Raw genomic sequence first — 20,881 nt, 5'->3', positions numbered from 1 at the left:
GAGATCAAAGACCAAATTGAACCAAAATTTAAGGGTCAGAAGAAGTTGCTGGTGTCCAGTTCCTTGTTAGAGACACACAGTTCCTTAGGCTCTGCTATGAAATTTACTGAAGGATGGGGTAGTTTATTGTAAAAATGTTTTGTTAATTGCTAGCACTGTAGGTGGCAATATAATGAAGAGGTGAACTCCCAGTGCCAGAGCATTTATGCAGAGAAGTTTGTGTGGTTCAGAGCAGGGGAAGCTGAAGCAGCAGCAGGGAAAGCCCTGTGGTGCCCAAGGCAACCACTTCCAGGACTTGAAGGTCTCCCTCCTTTCCCTGGATGGTCTTTCACATTCCCCACTCCCAGCAATACCAACCCCTTCTGGCTTTTGGCATGCCCAGCTTCCCATCTCCTGCAGCTGCTCCTGTTGTGAAAACAGGCCCCATGGGAGGGGAATCCACTCAAGGGGGCTGCTGCAGGTGTGATTGTTGTGCTCCATTTGTGGCTCAGAGGGTGCTGTGACAAGTGTACAGGTGTCAAGAAGTGTGAGAAGGAAAGTAATATCTATTGTGTGGAGGAAGGGAAATTTAATGGGTGAGTTAATATGCCTTTTTAAAATTTTGAATTGCATCCAAAGGATTTGTCCTTCAGTAAATATAATACTAAATTAATGAGTAAGGAAATGATCAAGCGTGATAATTTCCTGTCATATCTGGGACTAGAGGAGAGAAAATAACAACTTTACCACAGGTTGCCCTTTTTAAAATTGTGCATGGGTGTAGACCTGAAGAAAAATGAACAGCAAACAGCAAGTCCTGGTAGTGTGCTTGATAGTGCTGATTGAAAAGAACCAAACTTACTAGAATGAGGCAATTCTGCCTAAAAATTCAGAGACTTGTTATCAAGGGATCAAAATGTAGGCAGGCTTAGCAGTTTAAATCACTTGCCCTGATCATCAGATAGCATGATTCATGCTTTCAAGCAGTGTATACAAAGAGAAAAACAGTACCTCAATTCCACCCTCTTATTGTGTGTGTGTTTGTGTTATGGAGTATGAATATAGTTTAATCTGCCTCTTCTAAAATTCAGTTTCTAAACAATTCTATCAAAACTCTAAACTGAAATACGCTATATACTATTAGTTTGTGCATTTCTGGGATAATGAAGGTCTGGTAAGCAATTTAGGTGCTTCATGTTCATTTTTTTTTGGGCTATAAAATTGGCTTATTGGTGCCCTTGAACAAATTGTGTCTCTTCTTACTACCCGAATTTCTGCAGCTACAAAAAAAGGAACAATAAAGTTCTTTGTAAAAAGCTGTATTAACTTCTAACTTTATAACTGTTAGATACAATGCTTTTTACTTCAGTAGTTGATCTGGCTGCATTCATGGTACTTTTGCACTTTGTTTTAAATATACATTTGCATTCTTTTGCACTTTGTTTTAAATATACATTCCCAATTTCCTTGATCTCTTACCTTTATTGTCCTGTGGAGACTTCTGATTCCAAAATAAACTTACCTGTCTGGATATCAAGGCATACTTCTGTTTTCATAATTACTATATCAAGATCAAGGCACTTGCTTTGGTTCTCTTTATACAGTTTTTGAATGAATCAGTATTTAATTTATTCTTGAAATTTAAATAGCCAAGATATTTTAAAGCATGACTCTAAATATGTAAATTGAGAACAGTATGTTTATTTGCACTCTATTAAGATGTGTTTAATTATAAATATGCAGAAGGCTTATAACCATCTAGTAACCTGCCAGACTTAAAAGTATACATGTCCTGAGGCCTCTGCTCCACTTTCAGGGCCACCAAGACCTGAGCCTGAATAGTAACTGTGTACCAAGAGGAATTCTCTTTTCCATCTGTCCAATTAGTTTCCTTTAACAAGGGACATTGCTTTCCTGTTGCTCTCTCCCTTCAGCTCAAGTTTTAATTAAAATAATGGACAATAATGAGTCCCTGTGGGTCTGATAGAGCTAGCTGCTTCCAGAGATCACTAGGACTTGACCTGAAGATATACCTGGGGTGCCATATACCCCAGCATACATACATGCCCTTCAAAATTTTTTGTTTGTGTACTTATAAACTCTCAGGATAAAATATCACTTCTCTTCAGTTAGAGCAAATAGGGGAAATATGGGAATATGGAAATATTGAAAAATAAATCTTAAATACTTTAAACTTCTGCACTTTCCTAAAATGCAGAAGTGGAAGTGGTTGTATGTTGCTGCTGCTGCTGAATACAAGAGAATACTTGGTTTTGTTAGTTTGTTTGCCCTGTTATGTTCAAATGACATTTCTGATATGCAGAGTGTTACAAACCATGTCCTTTTTTCTAATTGCAGAGATCTCCAAGTGTTTCAGTAGCATAAAGAAGATAAAGTGAGGGCTGCCCAATGGAACAGATAGGACCAACTCCATAGGATTGGTTCTTACCCAAAATATTCTGCCAGTCACTTTGGACATTAACAAGAAAAGGTGCAGTTATGTAGTATAGAGGTATTTCTAGGTATTAGATTCCTTACTCTAAAAACTTTTCAGTCAGTGGATGATTTGATCAGAAATCTCTGATATGGGTTTCCCTTTGTAATGGTATTTTAGAAGTGCACTTCACTCCATGACCCCTTGAACAGGCAAATTGGTGTGTCTCGGGGGACAGTGGGTTCTAACGAGGCAGGAAGGAAAGGCTGTCAGGGATGGAGGGCACAGGCCCTTCATAAGCCAGCATCGCTGCCAAAGGCAACATGGAACTGTAGTCATACTGCTGTGGGCTAGGATCAAGTGTCCTCTGCTGGGATCAAGTCTCCTCCACTCTTCTCCAGAAGTAATTCCACTTGTTATACTCAGGATTGTCATCATCAAGGATGAAGTTTGTTTTCTGGATGCAAACTTCATACCTTAGATATTACACTATTTACAAGACTGAACATGCTCAAACTCAGCCCTTTTAAACTGTTTTAAATTACTCAGAATTGTCTGAGTCTCCAATTTTCAGCTAGATTCAAGGAAATCTGGTTTAAATTTGAGAAGTTTATTCACTAAGCATGTTGTATGAAGACAAAGGGTTCTGCAAATCTTTTCAACAAACACAAAGATTTCTTAAGTGGCTGTTATGAGAGAGTTGGTTCAATTTAATAAAGAAACACAAAAGCTGATTTAACTAAGCAGGAGTTAATCTCTTCTACAAGCCTTAACATTTTAATAGGCTGAGTTTATTGATAGAATATTGTGGGTTAGAAGGGACCTTTAGTCCAGCTTCCCTGCCATTGGCAGGGACATCTTTCACTACAGCAGATTGCTCAAGCCCCATTCTACCCTAACCCTTGGATGCTTTCATACTGAGGTCTCCTGATTTATTTATTAAGTCCATAAATGTTTGTTGAGGCCCTGGTCTGTTTCAACTTTTCATTGGCAAATTCATCATTTACTTTTCCTGTTTTTCTGTGTAGAAGATCTTCCTTTTTTATTTGTTTCAGAAGCGGAGCAGAACTCATGTTCGCTGTCTCTGAAGGGTGTCTTAATTCACAAAAACATTATATAATGTTGGGAGATCCATAACTTACTTTCTCCTCATGTTTTTTTTGTCCCTCTGAACTGCAAAAGGTTGTACTCTACTGTTTTATGAGACTTATGGAAGGAACTCAGTGGAGCAGAACAGTTTGCCTCGATACGCCTTGTTTGCAGAAGACAGTATAGTTCAGTCTGTTCCAGAACATCCCAAGAAAGAAAATGTGTTCTGTCTCAGCAATTCTTTTGGCGATGTCTACCTATTTCAGGTAACAGGATGCATGCATAACTTGGTGGTTATTTGCTTTTTAGGATGTGTTTGTGAGTCTACACATGTATCTATATGATTGTATGTACACAGGCACACACATATCATGTTTGTGCCTTTGACTTAAAAATAATAGCACTACTGCACTGTTGCATTGCACCATTATAATATTAAATGTATGATATGACTTCAGGTATTACACCAGTTGGCTCAGTCAATTATGGTTCAGGAACAAAAAGAACAAGGACCACAAATCTGCAAGAAGCTCTGGGTATCTGGTTGACCACAAGCTTCTAAAAAATCAAATTTTTATCAATTTTTTTCACATCTATTAGCATTCCAACCTTACAGAATAGTGTGCTCAACCCTGAATCTGCTGGCCACAGAGAGTTTGCTTGAGCAAGATACTTAAGAAAGAGATCTAAAAATAATCAAAATACCTTGGCTGCTCAAGGGCACCACTGGAAATGTTAGTAAAGAACAGTATTATGTGGAACTGCCTGCATAGAAACGTGTTGATTCATAGGCACACTTGTACATATCTCCAGATATACTTCATGTGGATTGCATTCTCTTTACCTTGATGTTGCCTCTCCACTAACTTGGTATTTCTTAAGTAAGCAAATACCTCTCTTCAGAATCTCACATATAAAATCTTCTCTGCTGTCACAGCAGTGAAGAAGGCTTGTCTTTGATATGTGGTAGGATTTACTTTAATTATCTGGAGGGATGAAAATTGCAAGTCACATCTTTCCCACAGCTTCTGTGGCTCTTGTCCTTCTGGGGCTTTTAGACCTTGCAGGTCTAAGAAGCAGAAGCTGAAGTTTGGAGACAAGTCAGGATGGAGTGTAGGAAAATCTCAGACCTCCTTTATTTACTCAGTTCTAAAGAAAACCTTATTTCACTTGGTTAAGATAAAGTGCCTAAGACAACAGTGAGCCCATCAAGCACTTCATACCCTAGAGCTGTTGATTTTATTTATTTTTTTCTGTTATCTGCTCATAACGTTGCACCATTGGTTTCGCAGGCAACAAGTCAGACAGATCTGGAAAACTGGGTTACTGCCATACATTCAGCCTGTGCTTCCCTCTTTGCAAAGAAGCTTGGGAAAGAGGACACTGTCAGGCTGCTGAAAAATCAGACCAAGAGTCTCTTCCAGAAGATTGACATGGATGGCAAAATGAAAAAGATGGCAGAGTTGCAGCTCTCAATTGTTAGCGATCCAAAAAACAGAAAGGCCATAGAAAATCAGGTACTGGAAACAATTTTTTTCTGAGAGCATATTTATCATTACTTCTTGTGTTGGTCTCTCTTTGTGGTTTCTAGGCCTGAGAGTAATTGTCTTGGACTAGCTGGCACAGTGGTTGTAATTATTGCCAGGTTTCTACAGCAATCCAGAGCAGTGCAGGAGGCAGGCTCCTCAAAGCTGCACATCAGACTGTTCTGTTTCAAGAGCACAAAGCTTTTTCTTGTCTCTTCTGTGAAAATGTAATTAATTTTCACTGTTTTATGTTAATAAGATCTAGCTGTTACATCGCATACCACAGAATATACAGTGTGTTCTGTGAATAATTTATAATTGTATTGGCAGTATTGTTCTGCACCTTAAGACAGCACATGAGGAATACTTAGTCCTTCCTCCAACCTTATTTGTGTAGTGGTAGACAAAACCATGTGCTTCCAGTTGAAATTTAGTCATGACTAATGATCACCGGATTGCCTGTGTGGTAGTGAACAAACATGAAGCCTTACTCTGCTCTCAGTTGTAGCATGTGAACCAGGAATCATTCCAGGGATACCTTATGGAAGTACATCATGTAGTGTTGATGTCTTGCCTATGCCCCCAGTTTTGCAGATAGTAACAGGCTTTAATTATTTAGACATGCTTAGAGTTCAGCCAACGACCTCACTACCCATGGTTTCTTGTGCACTAAACTTGTCTAGTAGTTTAGCCTAAATAAGCGTGGACTGAGGCTGCTGTATCTTTAGTTTTATTTGGCCATTTACAGAAGACTTCTGATAACTTGAACTGATTGACTGGTCTTTGAGAGCCTTTCTAGTCAGAGTAACTATTCCTCTGTCAGTAATTCATGCTGCATATTATGGCCCCTTGAGTAGCAAATGAGGTTTATTTCCTTTGAACCAATACAACATAATTATTTTTCTTTGGCTAATGAAACACTTGTAGTTTCAGGGATTTGATGCTTATAATATTTAAAATTCTTACTCTACTGGCTCGGACTTGATGAAGAGCAGACTGACTAGTACTGACTTCACTGCCAAGCTCTTGTGGTACACTTGAATCTGAAGCTATATGAGCAGAGTTCAAATAACATGCAGGTTTGCAGTGCAGATGTTCGTAAGCCCTTTGAGTGCTCAGATGTTCATAATTTATTTCCAGGTCACTTTATTTCATGGTCCAGAGCTGAGTGAGGTGAATGGAGGAGGAAATATGTTAAGCATCTTTTTATTGTAGTAGGCTTTGAGACCTAGAAGAATATACAGATTTCTATAGAAGTCTAGTGCTTGTAACATGTGATGCACTGAGGAAAAATCCTGAAGTATATTAACTTAATTTATCTCTCCCTCATCAGATATTCCTGTTAGTTCATTTAGAGTCAGCTGAAGAGTATTAATGATCTATCTTAATATCTGCTGATGAGATGTTCTGTCCTTGAAGAACTGTCATTGTTTTCCAGTTCTGTGAGAAGTTGGCTTCATTCTGTAGAACTGAAATCCATCTTCTGGGCTGCATAAGATTTATTCCTGTTAATCTTCTGTCTATGTGTGTCTCAGAACATTGAATGGGGGCAGACCATTAGCACAAAGAATGAAATGGATCACTGCAAACATCCAGTAGCTGGGAAAGAATGAATTTATAGAACAAATTTTCTCCATTCTTGAACCCTTTGATCTCTTTAAAATCTCTCCTTACAATTGCCTAAGGTTTGCTGGTGAAGTCCCTTCAGAGAAAAGTCACTTCAGAGATCAGTTGCCTGATCTTCTAATTTGTTGTCTCAGATTGGCTTTTGCAAAGAAAAAAGAAAATCTTGATGCAATCAGTAACTGAGAATTCTTATTATACTTAGTAAGGTAAAGATTTTGAGAAAATGTTATTCCTGAGGGTATAGATTGCATATATGTAACTGTAGTTGTTCAGTAATTGTGGTTGTTTAGTTTTATTTGCCTATTTTGAGAAATAAGAAAATTCTGGTTTTGGTTTTGTGTAAGTTTGATGATGTTTCAATCATGGGGCAGATATTATTCCTCCATGCTGAAGTACAAAGTATTATCAATACTGTATTTCTTAAGCATGCCACGCATCCTGTGCTGGAAATCGTCACTGGTGATTTATTTTGGAAAGCCAGCAGAAACAGTGTGATTGACTTCAGAAGGACTGTGGTGGTTTTTTACATAAAAATAATTTATTTTCACTGGGGGAATTATCTTGCAAACTCTAATTTCTATAGCCTTTCTCATTTTCCTTCCTCAGAAAAGCAACCACCACATGTCAACTTACTCTTTTCTTTCACTTCTCTATTGACATAACACCAGTACTTCTCTGCTGAAGACTTAATAATTCTCAGGGCTTTAAAAGCAAGCAAAACTTTTTTTTGTTTCACAGTTACTACCACCTGAAAGGCAGTTGTACTAAGGAAACCTGCACTTCTAAAGTTGCTATGGGTATTTTGATATACTTCTACATGCTTCTTTTTGGTGTCCAGCAAATGGACTAGAGAAGCTCATCCAGTACTGTCTGGTAAATTTTGTGAATTTGAAGGCAATCAATTGATAAAACCAGTGCTAAACAGAAGTGCAAACAAACAACAACAACAACAAAAAAGACAAATAAAATATAATTTTTCTAGAGAAATTGTTGTTTTATAGGCTTGACGCTATCGAAGCGGTTGGGAAATGTTTTCAGTCTTGTGGTTTATATGAGGGATTCTCTCTATCTGGATTTACTGGCCCAATAACAACAATAATAATAATAATAATGATAATAATAATAGACTTTTTAAGTGTTTAAGAGAAAATTGTAGCCCTTCACAAATCTATTGGTAATACTGGTCAGTTTAGAAGAGATCAGTGAAGCAGCTGCAAGATGGCAGTGTGTCTGGAAATCTCAAGTCTGCACATGCTACCTACAGCCATGTACGTTTATTATTACAATGTGAAATAAATACGTTGTGTGTGATGGTATTCTCCCAACATGTATCTTCTCCTCTCAAGTGAAGAGAATTAGGACAAAAGGTAACAAGTTTGAAAATCTCCTGGTGCTGAGATGAATTTCAAAGCCTTTCTTTTAAAATTTTTTCGTTTTCCTAGATGTTTATCCTGCTAGAGAAATCACAGTGTTTGCTGTGAATGTGGAGCCCTGTTAGTGAAAGGGATTATTAACATTTATTCAGAGCTCTTTTAACAAAACATTGCACATTAAGTCAGAAGTGAAGCTGCCTCTGCCTGCAGAACTGGTTTTAATGGGGTGGAAAATCTATCTTGCAAGAGATACCACTGCAGCTCTTGTGTAATTGTTTATGTACTTGATACATAAGTCTATCCTGATGTATCACTTTAAAACAATAGCATGATTAATAGTTGCTTGAAAGCATTATGGAGTTTTGTCTTCAAATTTTAATATGTTGGCATAATCATGTCTTCCAAGCTATTCAGAGGTTTTTGATGTAACTCATATTTTCTCTGCATATAATTCTTAACTTTTCAGAGGGTTAGGAACATGTGTATTTACTTCCAGGCACTGAAATGGTAAAGCATTAGTGAGAAGAACAGGCACATGCTTTTTTTGGAGATACTTTTTTTGTAAGTTTTCATATGTGTCTTCCACCTAAAAGTAATTTGTCTATTGCCATAAAAAAAAAAAAAAAAAAAAAAAGAAAGGATCAGTAAGATAATGGTCTGCTTATTCTGGGCAGTCATTAAATCTATTAGCACCTTCTTTTCTTTTCTTTTCTTTTCTTTTTTTCTTTTCTTTTCTTTTCTTTTCTTTTCTTTTCTTTTCTTTTCTTTTCTTTTCTTTCTTTTCTTTTCCTTTTCCTTTTCCTTTTCCTTTTCCTTTTCCTTTTCCTTTTCCTTTTCCTTTTCCTTTTCCTTTTTTCCTTTTCCTTTTCCTTTCCTTTTCCTTTTCCTTTTCCTTTTCCTTTTCCTTTTCCTTTTCCTTTTCCTTTTCCTTTTCCTTTTCCTTTTCCTTTTCCTTTTCCTTTTCCTTTCCTTTCCTTTTTTTCCACACTTCCGCACTTCCTTCTCTTTGCCTTCCTGCCTGCCTTCTGCAACTTCCTTCCCTTCCCTGTAGTGATCTTCAGCTTTTTACCATAACTTTAGACCATAGTCTAAGACCATAACTTTATTTCTTTGTTTTTAAAATTTACTTGACTTTTTCTCTTTTCTTTCACATTTGAAGAAGGATGATTGGAATAGGTCTGGGAATTTATTCTTCAGCCTCCACAAAGCTCAAATTTCACACCTTAACTTTCTATAAAGCATCTGATGAAATATTTTCTGACACTGAGATCCAAATTCTCAACAACACTCAAAGACAGACTTTTCAGGGAACTTTGCTAACACATGCCATTGTTGCTGCAGACAAATTCAGCTGGAATCTCAATATATAGTAACTTTTCATTCTTCCATATAATCTTAAACTAAAAAAAAAAAAAAATATCCAAGCTTGTTAGAACAGACCTTCAGTTTGTGAGGTCTTTGAACTGGCTAAAGCAGATCTCTGCTTCCTGAGAGGTCAGTTCAATATCATTCCAGATGTTACTATTCAGTAGCATTTTACTTCATTGTACCTTCTCTACATCATTAGCAAAGTACTTCTCATTAGTAGTAGACTGGAAGTGAAGTGAGTAGGCAGACAGAAGGTTAGGGAAGTTCATCTCCATTCTCTCGGCACTGTTGTTGCTGTTTTACAGATGCATGAATTTCCCTCTTTGTTTTGCAAAAATTAGCATAAAGTAATGAAAAATGAGTGTGGAGTTGCATAGCATTATCTCATACAATGGAGCTGGTGGGGCAGCCTGTTCAGAAAGGGCTGGTGGTCTGGGTTTTGGGGAGGGCAGCTGGATAATAAAATTCAGTGGCTTCCTTACTTACATTCCTAGCTATAGACATATATATATAGTACCACCAATTTCCACTGGATTTTCAACAAGATGTAAATTGGGTACACATGTGTCCACTTTTGTGCTATCAGTGGTATTGGGAATAAGATTACCTCTATCTATTTTGGTTAAAAATTATGAAAATTCTGTTCTTCCAATACAACCAAAAAGATGACATTTATTGTAAAAAACCTTCATTGTCTTGTCATTTCAAGAAGATTTCTTAACCTTTTTTAAAGTCACCATGCAGATGAAGAATAAAGCTAATTTCACATGAGTGTTGTACACTTTTACAATGCCTTCTTTATTTCTTCAAACTAAAAGTTATGATAGCATCTCAGTAGTGTTTTTTAAAGTAATGGAATTTGTGGAAGAGTGATGGTTTTGCTTCTTCAAGTTCTCTTTAGGAAGTAATACCAATAAAAATCTGTTCCCTGTCCCCAGAAACCAAGTGACTCATTTTTCCAGATGGATACAATATGAATTGTGTCTGAGAACCAGGGACTGGAATGCAAAGAGTTTAGTGTTGTTTGTAATGTGGTTGAAAAGCTGTACATATAAAACAGCAGCAGAAGTTTCTTCTCAATCCACAGAGTTCCCTACATCAGCCTGCAGAGACACTTTCCATCTGGAAATAAGAGATTGCGTAGGGAAAAACTGAGAATTTTTATTGCTATAGATAGTGAATTGTGTCAGCAAGGCCTTCATGCTTCTGTATGGTATAAGAACGACTACTAAATATAATCAAATTTGAAAACCGAAGTATTGAGAGAAGGCCCTCCTTCCTGTACATCTTTTCTTTTTTGCTCCTTTGAATAGGTTCCAGGTGAAAAGCTGGTGTTATCAGGTGAGCTGTCCAGGAAGTTTTTTCCATCCTTCTTCTAGGTCCTTGAGGTATTGTTACATTGAGTTGATATGCTGTAATTTCTGGCTTTACCCCATTCATATGCTGGTTTGGGTTTTATTACACTAAGCTCTTTTTACTTTGTGCAGGACACATGTTTGCAAATGAGACAGTTCTTCCTCAGCCCCCCAAAAGATACTGTTTGCACTGTAGTGTACAAAGGATGAAGGGCCAGGGACCGTCCCTGAGCCACGTTGCCTTCACTGGGACTGCTGAGGCCTCCCCTTTCCCAGACTGCAAACCCTGCTGGTGCCACTGCAAATGTCACCTGCAGAGAGAACTGTTGAGCGTGTAGGAACTATGGATCCCCAAATCACATGCTGGAGACTGTTAGCCTCTATATATTTACCCCTTGTTTTCCCAAGCTCCCACTTTAAAGTTTAGCTATAGAAAACTTAGCAAGTTTATTGGTCTGAGAGAGACCGGCTTTCAAACAACTTCTTTTAGCTCCTCTGTTTGTGTGACTTAAAATGTAATTGATTTGCAATTCTTTCTTAGTATCTGAACAGATTTTTCACTAACCTGGAGGAGAATTGGCTATTTATGTTCTGAAAATGATCATTACTGCTGAAGTACTGCCAGAAGTACCATGCTGATCTTCCTTTGACTGTTAACTCTTAATAACTCATTCCTGCACTAAGTCTTCGATACAAAAGCTTACCCCTTACATAATTACTGTCTTGTCCTTGCACCAGGCTTCCTTGCATGAGTTCTCCAGGTGGACCAGGCTAAATAATTCTCAAGGCTTCCCACATTTTTACTCCTTTTTATCTCTCTACCACAGCTTCCTTTTCCACACTACCTTACAGGATCCTGCTAGGTTCAATAAATTTATTTGGGTGGCCCTCTCTTGCCTGTCTTCCAAGCTCTTTCATGCTGCCATTAAACTAAGAAATCCTTGCTTAACATTTCCCTGGACTGACAATGACATCCTCCCTTTCCTCTGGAAAACCCCTTTAATGCTTTCATGTTTCATGTGTGCTCACTTGTCTTGGTACGCCTCACATCGGGGCATATCTCTTATCTCTTTTCAGACTCACTTCATGCTGGTGTTAGCCTTTGTCGCCCATTCCTGCTCCCACAGCTGTCTGCTGCATCCACTTTTTCCTGTTTGCTTTCGAGCAGATTTCAAAGGGCCGTTTTTTCTGTGCATGAAGTTAAGTCCTTGAGCCTTTTTTCGGGTAGTGCTCCCACGTGGGACAGAGATTTGCCTCACACAATAGCAGAATGGGGATTGCAGCAGCGAGTCTGCAGGCTGTAAATTAACTTCATGGACCGGGTCATACTGTGCTTTGAAGTTGTTGCTTTTTTATTTGTGTGCTTCTCCCATTTAGTCTTCAAGAATATAAATCTCTAGGAAGAATTATCATAGTTTAAAAGCCCTAGACAAATAGCAGCTGGTATTGGTTCATGGTCTGCAATTGGTTCCAGACATCCCTGGTTTTGATAAGACTACAAGACAATCCCAGAAATTCCTTGCCTACAGCTTTTGCTAATGCCATTAAATGTAACATTGTGATTACCAATGCTTTTGGAGCTAATTAGCCAGTATCCTGTGTGACTGATAAACACTGTAATTTAATTATTTCTTCAGAATGTCCCCATGTCGTACCCCACTTCCCCTTCTTAGATTTTTTTTATTTTAAAATACAACTTCATGCAAAGGTATAATGGGGATTTTGAAGAAGGCCTAAAACACACAAGGATGCCTGTTCTCAGCCTGTGTTCAATGAGGACAGGATGCTCCACTCCACCAGTGCCCAGAACAAAGCTTGCTCTGTTCCTGAGCTATTAAAAATTGACTTGGCTCTGTACCCACAGAGGTGTCATCTCAAAGGGAAAAACATTACCTGCGCTTGTAGCTTTTGGCTTTGTGAAAAGCTGACAATCATGTTTTCGTTCTAGTTGGATGTTGACACAGAGAAAGAGCCCATCTCGTAATCTCCTATTTGAGTTGTCCCATGTGTAACGTACTGGCAAGCAGAAAAATGCTCTGAGAAGCATCTGAGAGCACAAAGAAAGAAAAAAAGAAAAAAAAAAAAAAAAAAAAAAAAAAAAGGAAATTATCAAATAAACCCAGAGAAAAGAAAACTTATTCTTTCTGGAGTGCAGTGGATGCATGTTTCAAATGTTTGTGATGAGAGGTTAGACAAGGCATCTTCATTATGTGTATGTCTCTGTCCATTTTCACTAGACTTCTGAGAATTGATCTCATTAGAAGCTTTTGTAAATTCTCTCTTTTGCTTTTAATAGTCATTCTTTGAAAGATTTTTCAAATGTATTGTGAATTACAATTTTGCATTCATACCTGTACAAAATGGTATATTGTCTTCTATTTCTTCACTCTACTCACCAAATAAGATTTACCTCTTCCAAAAGTAACTGATGAAACAAGTTGTGAGCACATGTGTAAGGAAGCTGGGCTGGGTGGGGTGTCTATCAGTTGTAGCACAAACCTTAGCGCCATGTTGTTAACAGGGCCTATTTTGCCCTTTCTTTGCTTACTTCTTAATTCTTGAAAGTGAGGTGACAAAATACCTGTTTAATTCTTGAAATATTTGGCAGCATTATAAGAAAACTGAACTGATTTTGCTTCTAAACAAGCCTAAAGGGCATAGTCCACCTGAGGTTTTTATATTTGTCAGCTTGTTTCCTGAGCCACAGAGGTGCTTGTCCCAGCCTTGGCTAATGCCAATGAAGTGATAATGTCCTGTGCACGTGGGGACAGGCAGGTGTGCCAGAAAAAGGTATGAAGCCAATGCTCGTTAGAGAAAATGTGATGAACTTTCTCCACAGCCCTAAACCACCTGTTGAACAGGCAGTCTGCAGTGATTGGAGCTGACTTTGGAAGCTCAGTGTTGTCAGGGGATTTCAACAGTCGTCAGTACCTGGTCTCGGTGTTCCTTGACCTAATGGATGTGCCTTTTCTGCCGTCCTGTTTATCAGTGTGCTTGCTGCCTTTTTTATTTGTACTACCTATAGGTATTACTGTGTGATGTACATTAATTGTACAATCTGCAGGGCAGATTTTTGCTGCAACTACCAGTATGTAGCTGGGGAAAGTTGTGGAAATGAAGAGCAAAATTTGACTTTAGTGCAGTGCATAAGAATATGTGTTTAAATAAGTGTGTATGTTTTAAATGAGTGTGAATATATTTGTTTAAATAAGCGTGTATTAACACAAATACTTAAAGTCTATCATCTAAACCTTGATTCAGAGGTTTCAGTCTAGTAAATATTTGAGTCTTCACTTTCTAATTTTACATTGAAACTGGGTTAAATTGTTACATCTTAATGTACCTGTGCTAGATATATTTTAAGAATTGCATATTTACACTCCTTCTTTTGGTACAGTGTTTTTTTTTTTTGGATCTATATAGCTGTTTTTTGCAGTTTGCAGTATTGTCTCCTGTTTACAGTTAGAGGAACCATAGGATGGTAGTAAAGAATGAAGAGAACCTACTACTGTAGCTACTTTGCTTTGAACAGTGTGTTAGAGTCGCTGTTTTCTACTTTGCTTTCAGCCAGACAGCCAGCTACACAATCTAAGCTAAAAAAAACCAAAACCAATTTCCAAAACGAAGGGGGTGATGGTAGGGAAGAAAGAAAAAAAAAAAAAAAAGCAAGCTTTTGTGAACCACAGGGTTGTGTTTTTATGTAACTGTTTTTGTGGCTATCAAACTACCCAAAGTTCATGGTATGTTCATCTTGTCAGTATGTGTTTAAGACCACCAGCTTTGTTTTATTTCAAGTAATCTTTTGGGTTGATGTAACACAATATGACTGAATGCATTTTGGCAGGGAATAACTAATCTAATCCATATACTACCAGATGAAAGCAATTTACTATGGGTTTGGGGAAGCGCTCAAATTTTCAGTGCAGTCCACAAAGGCATTTTCCCCCCATTTAATTGTCCCTTTTTATATCCAAACAGATCCAGCAATGGGAACAGAACCTGGAAAAATTTAACATGGACCTTTTCCGAATGCGATGTTACCTATCCAGTTTGCAAGGTGGGGAGCTCCCAAACCCAAAGAGCCTTTTGGCTGCTGCCAGTCGTCCTTCAAAATTGGCCCTGGGGAGGCTTGGCATTTTCTCTGTCTCATCCTTCCATGCACTGGTAAGTCCTAATGCACTTCCATGGGTGTGTTACACAAAAACACCATGTGCTTAGATGTGGAATCGTGCTGGGATAATACATGGCTGCAGCCATATGCATTGCTCAGGCAGCCCTGTATCCTTCTCACCCTCTCTGCCTGCTCCTTGACTCCAAATGCATTTTCTTCTACAGGATATGGCCATGGCTTTTTTTTTTTTTTTTTGCCCCAGAGGACTCCAGACTTGGAGTCCCTCCTAAAAAGGAAGTATTCTTAGAACAGGCTAAAGCTAGAGACAATTCAAAATAAAATGTCACTTTTTTTAAGAACTGTGGGCTGTGTTTCTAAAGAAGAATGAATGAGATCCTCAGCTGTAACCAGTTGCTACCCTGTCAGCTTCAAGGGAAGTACAGCAGTAGTAGGTTCGCCTCTGCTCTTCAACCTTGGCAGGGCTGCAAGGCTGATCTTGGCAGAGAGGGCTGGATGACATTTGCTGCATGTAAGGTCTGAAGAGTAGTACTGAAAGACCCGTCAGGGAATGTGTTCCTCTCTGCCACTGTTTTTATCCGTGTGGTTTGTGCCATTCCTTGTTAATAACTCAATGCCATAGCATTTATCTCCTATATTTGACAATTTGGAGAGTCTGTCTTCCTCTAGAAATTTCTTATCTGAGTGATAGGTTATCATTCTTCTTCAGAGCCTTTTCATTAGCTTTTGATTCACAGAGCAATATTTTCTCAGATTCTCCCTTCCTATGGCTTCTAATTTTGCCCCATAACAAAAAAATTATGCTGCCATGCCACTGGAATACTGAAACAAGCATCACTGCTGAAAGTTTTAAACGTTGTCCTTGCACTTTGGCATGTTACATTGAGATGAACTGAAGTAACCCCCATTTGATGCCCCAGGTTGAAATAACTGTCAATATTTTGCTGTTATGAAAGTGATACAAGAGGGTCTGTCTCTGTGTTTAAATAGATCTGCTCCAGGGATGAAGCTGCTCTCAGGAAACGTACCCTGTCTCTGTCCCAAAGGGTTCGAAATAAGAAGGGTTTATTTTCTTCTCTAAAAGGACTGGATACGTTGGCAAGAAAAGGAAAAGAAAAGCGACCTTCTATAACTCAGGTAGATCTTACTTGCTGGGGATAGCATAGAATGGCTTGCTTCTTCTGGGGTTCATCCTGCAAGGTGCTGTTGGTGCACAGGGTAGAAGACATTTGTCCATCAAACCTACATTCAAAGTTTCAGTAGGTTTGGCAAACTTGCAATGGGATCATCACCTGTGAAATGCATATGTCTAATTTGGGGTTTTTTTGTGATAAATAAGATTGGTGAATGACAGGGTTTGACCCAGTAATTTAATTATTGTCAGCATAAGAACATCAGATTGGAATTTGTAACAAAACTTCTGTCACACTGCAAACTGTTTGGAAGTAGGGTTTCTTTCAGGATAGGCTCTCTGCAGAGTCCTTAAAACAGTGTGTGCTTGTTTGTGACTGGGACTCTGAAGCACTGTTGCAATTCAATATAGAGTGACACAGGTGAGTCTTCAAGGGAAAAAGGGACTGTGCAAAGACAGACATCTTTGGCATGGCCTCTTAAAGCAACACACACTGCCTGGAAGTACATTTTAGCCACCAGGAGAAGACTGCTGTCATGCAGGGAGTCAGCTCTCAGTATAGACAGCTGACAAATAATGCCAGACCAGTTTACTGAAGACTTGGTACAGGTTTGTTGTGCAGGGTCAGGCTGGCTCTAGGGAGAGGGACTATGCTGATGTGTGCCCCCACTGAAGGGCTGCGCTGCTGGTGAGACCACAGCATCTTTTTCTCTTTCTGGAACTAATGGCCCATGCTTACATTTAGTGCAACCTCCACACTTGAGGAGTCTGTGTTTTCTCAATAAAAGCTCAGTTATAGGCAAAACAAAAGTTTGCTGCCTTTTCCCTGAAAAAAAGGTAAATAAGAGCAGAGACACTTCTTGACAGTGAGGCAGAAGTTACAGAGGTGCACTCTCACTCAGAACACTGCTCTGTTTTCACTAGCCTCTGCCATGTCTGCTGTTGCTCGTATTTTGTGCATTGTTCATTAGGTAACTTTGTTCCTGGCCCTTGATTTTATTAGTCACAAAATCTCTGATCAGCACTTGAAAATTGGCTGTTCTTGCATGTGTGTTAGTCTGTTGCAGAATATTTAAACAAGCCTATCTACACATGTCCTGCTCTAGACACAGAGCTGATCCAACACATTTCATATTGCAAAATAACGCATCAGGATTTTCCGGTCTAGTGGTTTGTATTTTTAATAGGTAAATATCTATGTATTACAGTGGCATTACACTTGTGCCTGTTACACATTTTAGCATATTGATTGAGGTGTGTTAACATGGTCAAATTAATTAATAAAACTCAAGTCTGTCTTACAAAAGAAGGAATTAAAGGAGAAATTTTTCCTAGGTCATCCTTTTCACATAACTTCCCCTGTGTTCTCCAGCAGCAGAGTCTGCTCTGGGAGTCCTGCACCTCTGTTTCTTTATTAATATGAGCCCTGAGGGAAGGAATGTTATACCCTTTAGCTCTTTATGTTATACCCTTTAGTTCCCAGCAGAGCTGATACCTTGCACTGTTTTTAACTGGGTAATATGTCTTCTCATATGTTTTATAGCCCATGAAGGGGATTCTGTGGAGCTCAGGGACAGGGAATATTATAGCTGTGGCAAGGAGAGGAGGCTCCTTCTGCCCTCCCAATGCTTTTCTGGGCAAAGAGAAGGGAGGCCTGTCACAGGCAGAGGTGCCCCCAATGGGTCTTTACCCTTCTTATTTTAAACCTTGCAACCAGCTAGCCCAAAAATGTTTTCATTTTCATAGACAAGCTGGAGTTCTTGATATTTTTTTTTCCTTTCTGTAATTAAATATTATAAGTAAGGAAATTTAAATGCTGAGTGTTGCCCATAAAAGTGAGGAATTTTTATGGGCATGGCTTGAAAACTGACCCATGAACCTAGAAGATGGCTGAATAGAGAGCCACATCCTTGCTCAGACTTGTGTATATGCACATAATTCTATATCAAAATCAGAATAGGCCTGAGGATAACTTTCTTGTCTCTTTCAGTCAGCTGGGTTAAGCAGAGAAGTGGAGGTTCCTTCTCTGCTCATTGTGTTTCTGTCAAACAATAGATTTTAAAAAGTCTTGTTTTATTGGATTTAAGTTAATTTGACTGAAGCTGATATGTTTTAAACTACAGTACTCTAGCTTCACAATCAGATGGTATATTCTTGAAGATCATTGTTTCAGAGAAGCTTTTAATTTGATCTTGTTTATTTTTATGGCATTAATAAAAATGTTCAGAGTTTCTGTGCTGGGAAGCTTTCGTAAACATTAATGAAGTGGCTCAGTCTTCTACAAATCAGTTAATAAAACTGCACTGTAGCAGATGGGGGATGTCTAGGCTCACACTATCCTCAGTTTCTTAAATGCTTGTCTGCTTTCTTATGTCTAAATGATGAACTGTTTTGACAAATCATAAGCAATAAAATACTTTGATTATGTCTGTGGGTGAGACAAGGAAGTTCAGAAGTGGTACCTTTTATTTGCATTGGCAGAAACTGAATTTTGTATGAAATCTAGAGTTTGTTGTCTTGGATTATCTGAAAGGCTTTTGCTAATACCAAAACCCCCCAAAAGCTCAGCTGTAAGTCTGATATTGTCCTAACTTGTTAACTGCAGAAGGAGTTAAAAAATGGTTTTTAAATTTGCAGTTTACACCAGCCTTATCACTGAAATATTTGTATCCATAAACATTTATTTGATTAAAAAAAATAATTTACAATCTAAGCACCTTTGTGAAATACCAGTAGTTAAATTTCCAAAGTATGTGGGCAACACACAACTCAGGTCTCGCCTTCATCATTTCCAAAGCAGACACAGTAGTCAGCTACTTTCGTTGCTTAATAGTGTGGGGTTTGGGTCAACTATGCCTTTAAATCTAAGCTAAAAGTTTCAATCGCTAGTGCCAAGAAAACTGTTAGAAAAGATGAAAAACTGTAGGGTAGGAGGTTTTAGAAACCAGCAATAATGATTTGAAATAGTCCATTGAAGTCATGATGAGATTCGTAGCTCTCCCTAGCAGTATCTGAAGGGTGAAATTTATAATTCCAGTATAGTATATGGTTTGAAGGTAAATGACTTGAATCTTATTACTAAATAGTAGATAAGAAAAAATAAGAACATGTTTTATACATATTTGAATCTGAGTATGCATGTAGCTTAAAAGAGAAAATCTGCTTAAGTTTTCTTTATATGGAGAGAGTTGTATTTCTTTATTACTTCTAGTCAGAATAAAGCAATAAAAAGTACAAAAAGATCCCTGGTGCTTAGCAGGTTGATATATATTTCCTAATTTAATTTTTTTTTTTTTTTTTTTTTTTACCCAAAACTGATAAGAAACAAAGGTTTTTATTTGTTCAACCTACTTATTTATCTGTGATGTTTTCAATAGGTTTTTGATTCAGCAGGAGGACATGGATTTGCTGGCGTGCAGAATTCAGCTGAGGTATGATATGCCTGTTCTCATTCTGCATCATCATGTTTTTGAATTCCTAAATGCATTTCTCTAAGGTAATGGTGGGGCTGGTTCAGAGATTCTGAAGTGGTTCATAAAATGTATTTATTGTTAGATGATAGGATTATAACTCTGCTAATGAAACTACTTCAACATAATTTTCTGAGCATTCATGGTAAGCTTTAAAAAAGCAAACCAAACCCCTAGCAGCTTCTTCACACACTAATACATACAGTCTGTACACTGTGAGAGATACTTGGGGCCGAGCTTGTTTGAAAGCATCTTTCACAGTATGGCAAATCATAGGATGGTTTGGACTGGAAGAGACCTTTAGAGGTCATCTAGTCCAACCCCCTGCAATAAACACAAAAATCTTCACCTAGATCAGGCTGCTCAGAATCCCTTAATGGTTTCCAGGGATGAGATGAAACCCAGGGTATATTTCCCCCTTTGTCTGCTTCAACAGAACCTTTTATTTTGAGTTTTAAGGCAATAAAACATATGTAAAGTCTGTGGACGATCCCATCAGAGAAGTGAGATACAATATAAAGCTGGAGATTGCCCAAGTAAAGGAGAAGGATGGAGCATCCCTCAGCTGCATTACCCAGTAAATAGCTGTGATTGATCTTCTCTGATATCCAGGAGGAGGAGATCTGCTGCTTTTCCCTGCTTGGCCTCAGACATGGTCCTTTTCCATTCCTTCAGCCTCCTTGGGGCACAGTATTGCCATCCCCCAGTCTGGAAGGACATCTCCCATGGACAGCAGCTATCCTGTAATGCTGTAACACTGCTTTGCCTCCTGAAAGTATCTTCACATTTTGTCTGTTCTTTGAAAAAATGGATTGAAATACCCTTTGTTACTTGGCCACTTGCCTGTTATTTCCTGGAATGGGAAAGTATTTAAACCAAATCACTCCTCTGATTTCAAAATAAATTGTAATTATGGGGTTGAAATCAACTCCTGCAGAGAACACTTAAAAAATTTCTCCAGAATGTACCCTTGTGTGTGGTGTGAGATAGCATCCATCTCCCATCTCAGAGACAGCAAACACAATACATTCCTTTTCAAACATGCTGAAAGGTGGAAAGGTTTGCCACATGAGAAATGACCAAATCTCTTGGGCACAGCCCCTGAAGGTTTCTCCTGAAGGGCTGTGACACCAGTCCCTTGGCTGGATGCCAACCCCCTCGGGGCTGGGAGGTGCATGCAGCTGCTTTATATAACAGAGTGTGCTGTGGTTCTCCGGTCCTCTGGCCTAACAGGAGCATTTACTCCTCCTGAACCCTTCTGAGGAGACAGAGAAATGTTTTGAAGGCAGGAGGGAGCAGGCAGAATGAAATGCTCTCCCTCAGGTGAAGTGTCATGAAAGGGATAAAGTCTGTCTTCTTGTCCCAGCTCTAGGTAAAGTAGCCTTCTCCAAATTCGGGTA

The 20,881-nt window shown here is 38.6% G+C and overlaps 1 protein-coding gene across 1 annotated transcript in view; it reads left to right on the top strand.

The window, feature by feature from the left end:
- Positions 1–20,881, top strand: part of TIAM2 (TIAM Rac1 associated GEF 2) — a 165,919-nt gene that overhangs the window by 86,878 nt on the left and 58,160 nt on the right. Inside the window, exons 6-10 of the mRNA XM_053937337.1 lie at positions 3,596–3,768; positions 4,795–5,019; positions 14,729–14,914; positions 15,870–16,016; positions 19,389–19,442. Coding sequence (XP_053793312.1) covers positions 3,596–3,768; positions 4,795–5,019; positions 14,729–14,914; positions 15,870–16,016; positions 19,389–19,442 — 785 coding nt within the window. The remainder of the gene's footprint in view (positions 1–3,595; positions 3,769–4,794; positions 5,020–14,728; positions 14,915–15,869; positions 16,017–19,388; positions 19,443–20,881) is intronic.

This window comes from Vidua chalybeata, chromosome 3 (assembly GCF_026979565.1).
Source record: "Vidua chalybeata isolate OUT-0048 chromosome 3, bVidCha1 merged haplotype, whole genome shotgun sequence".
Taxonomy (NCBI): domain Eukaryota; kingdom Metazoa; phylum Chordata; class Aves; order Passeriformes; family Viduidae; genus Vidua; species Vidua chalybeata.
The sequence above is the reverse complement of the archived record's forward strand: the minus strand, read 5'-3'. Positions and strand labels throughout refer to the sequence as shown.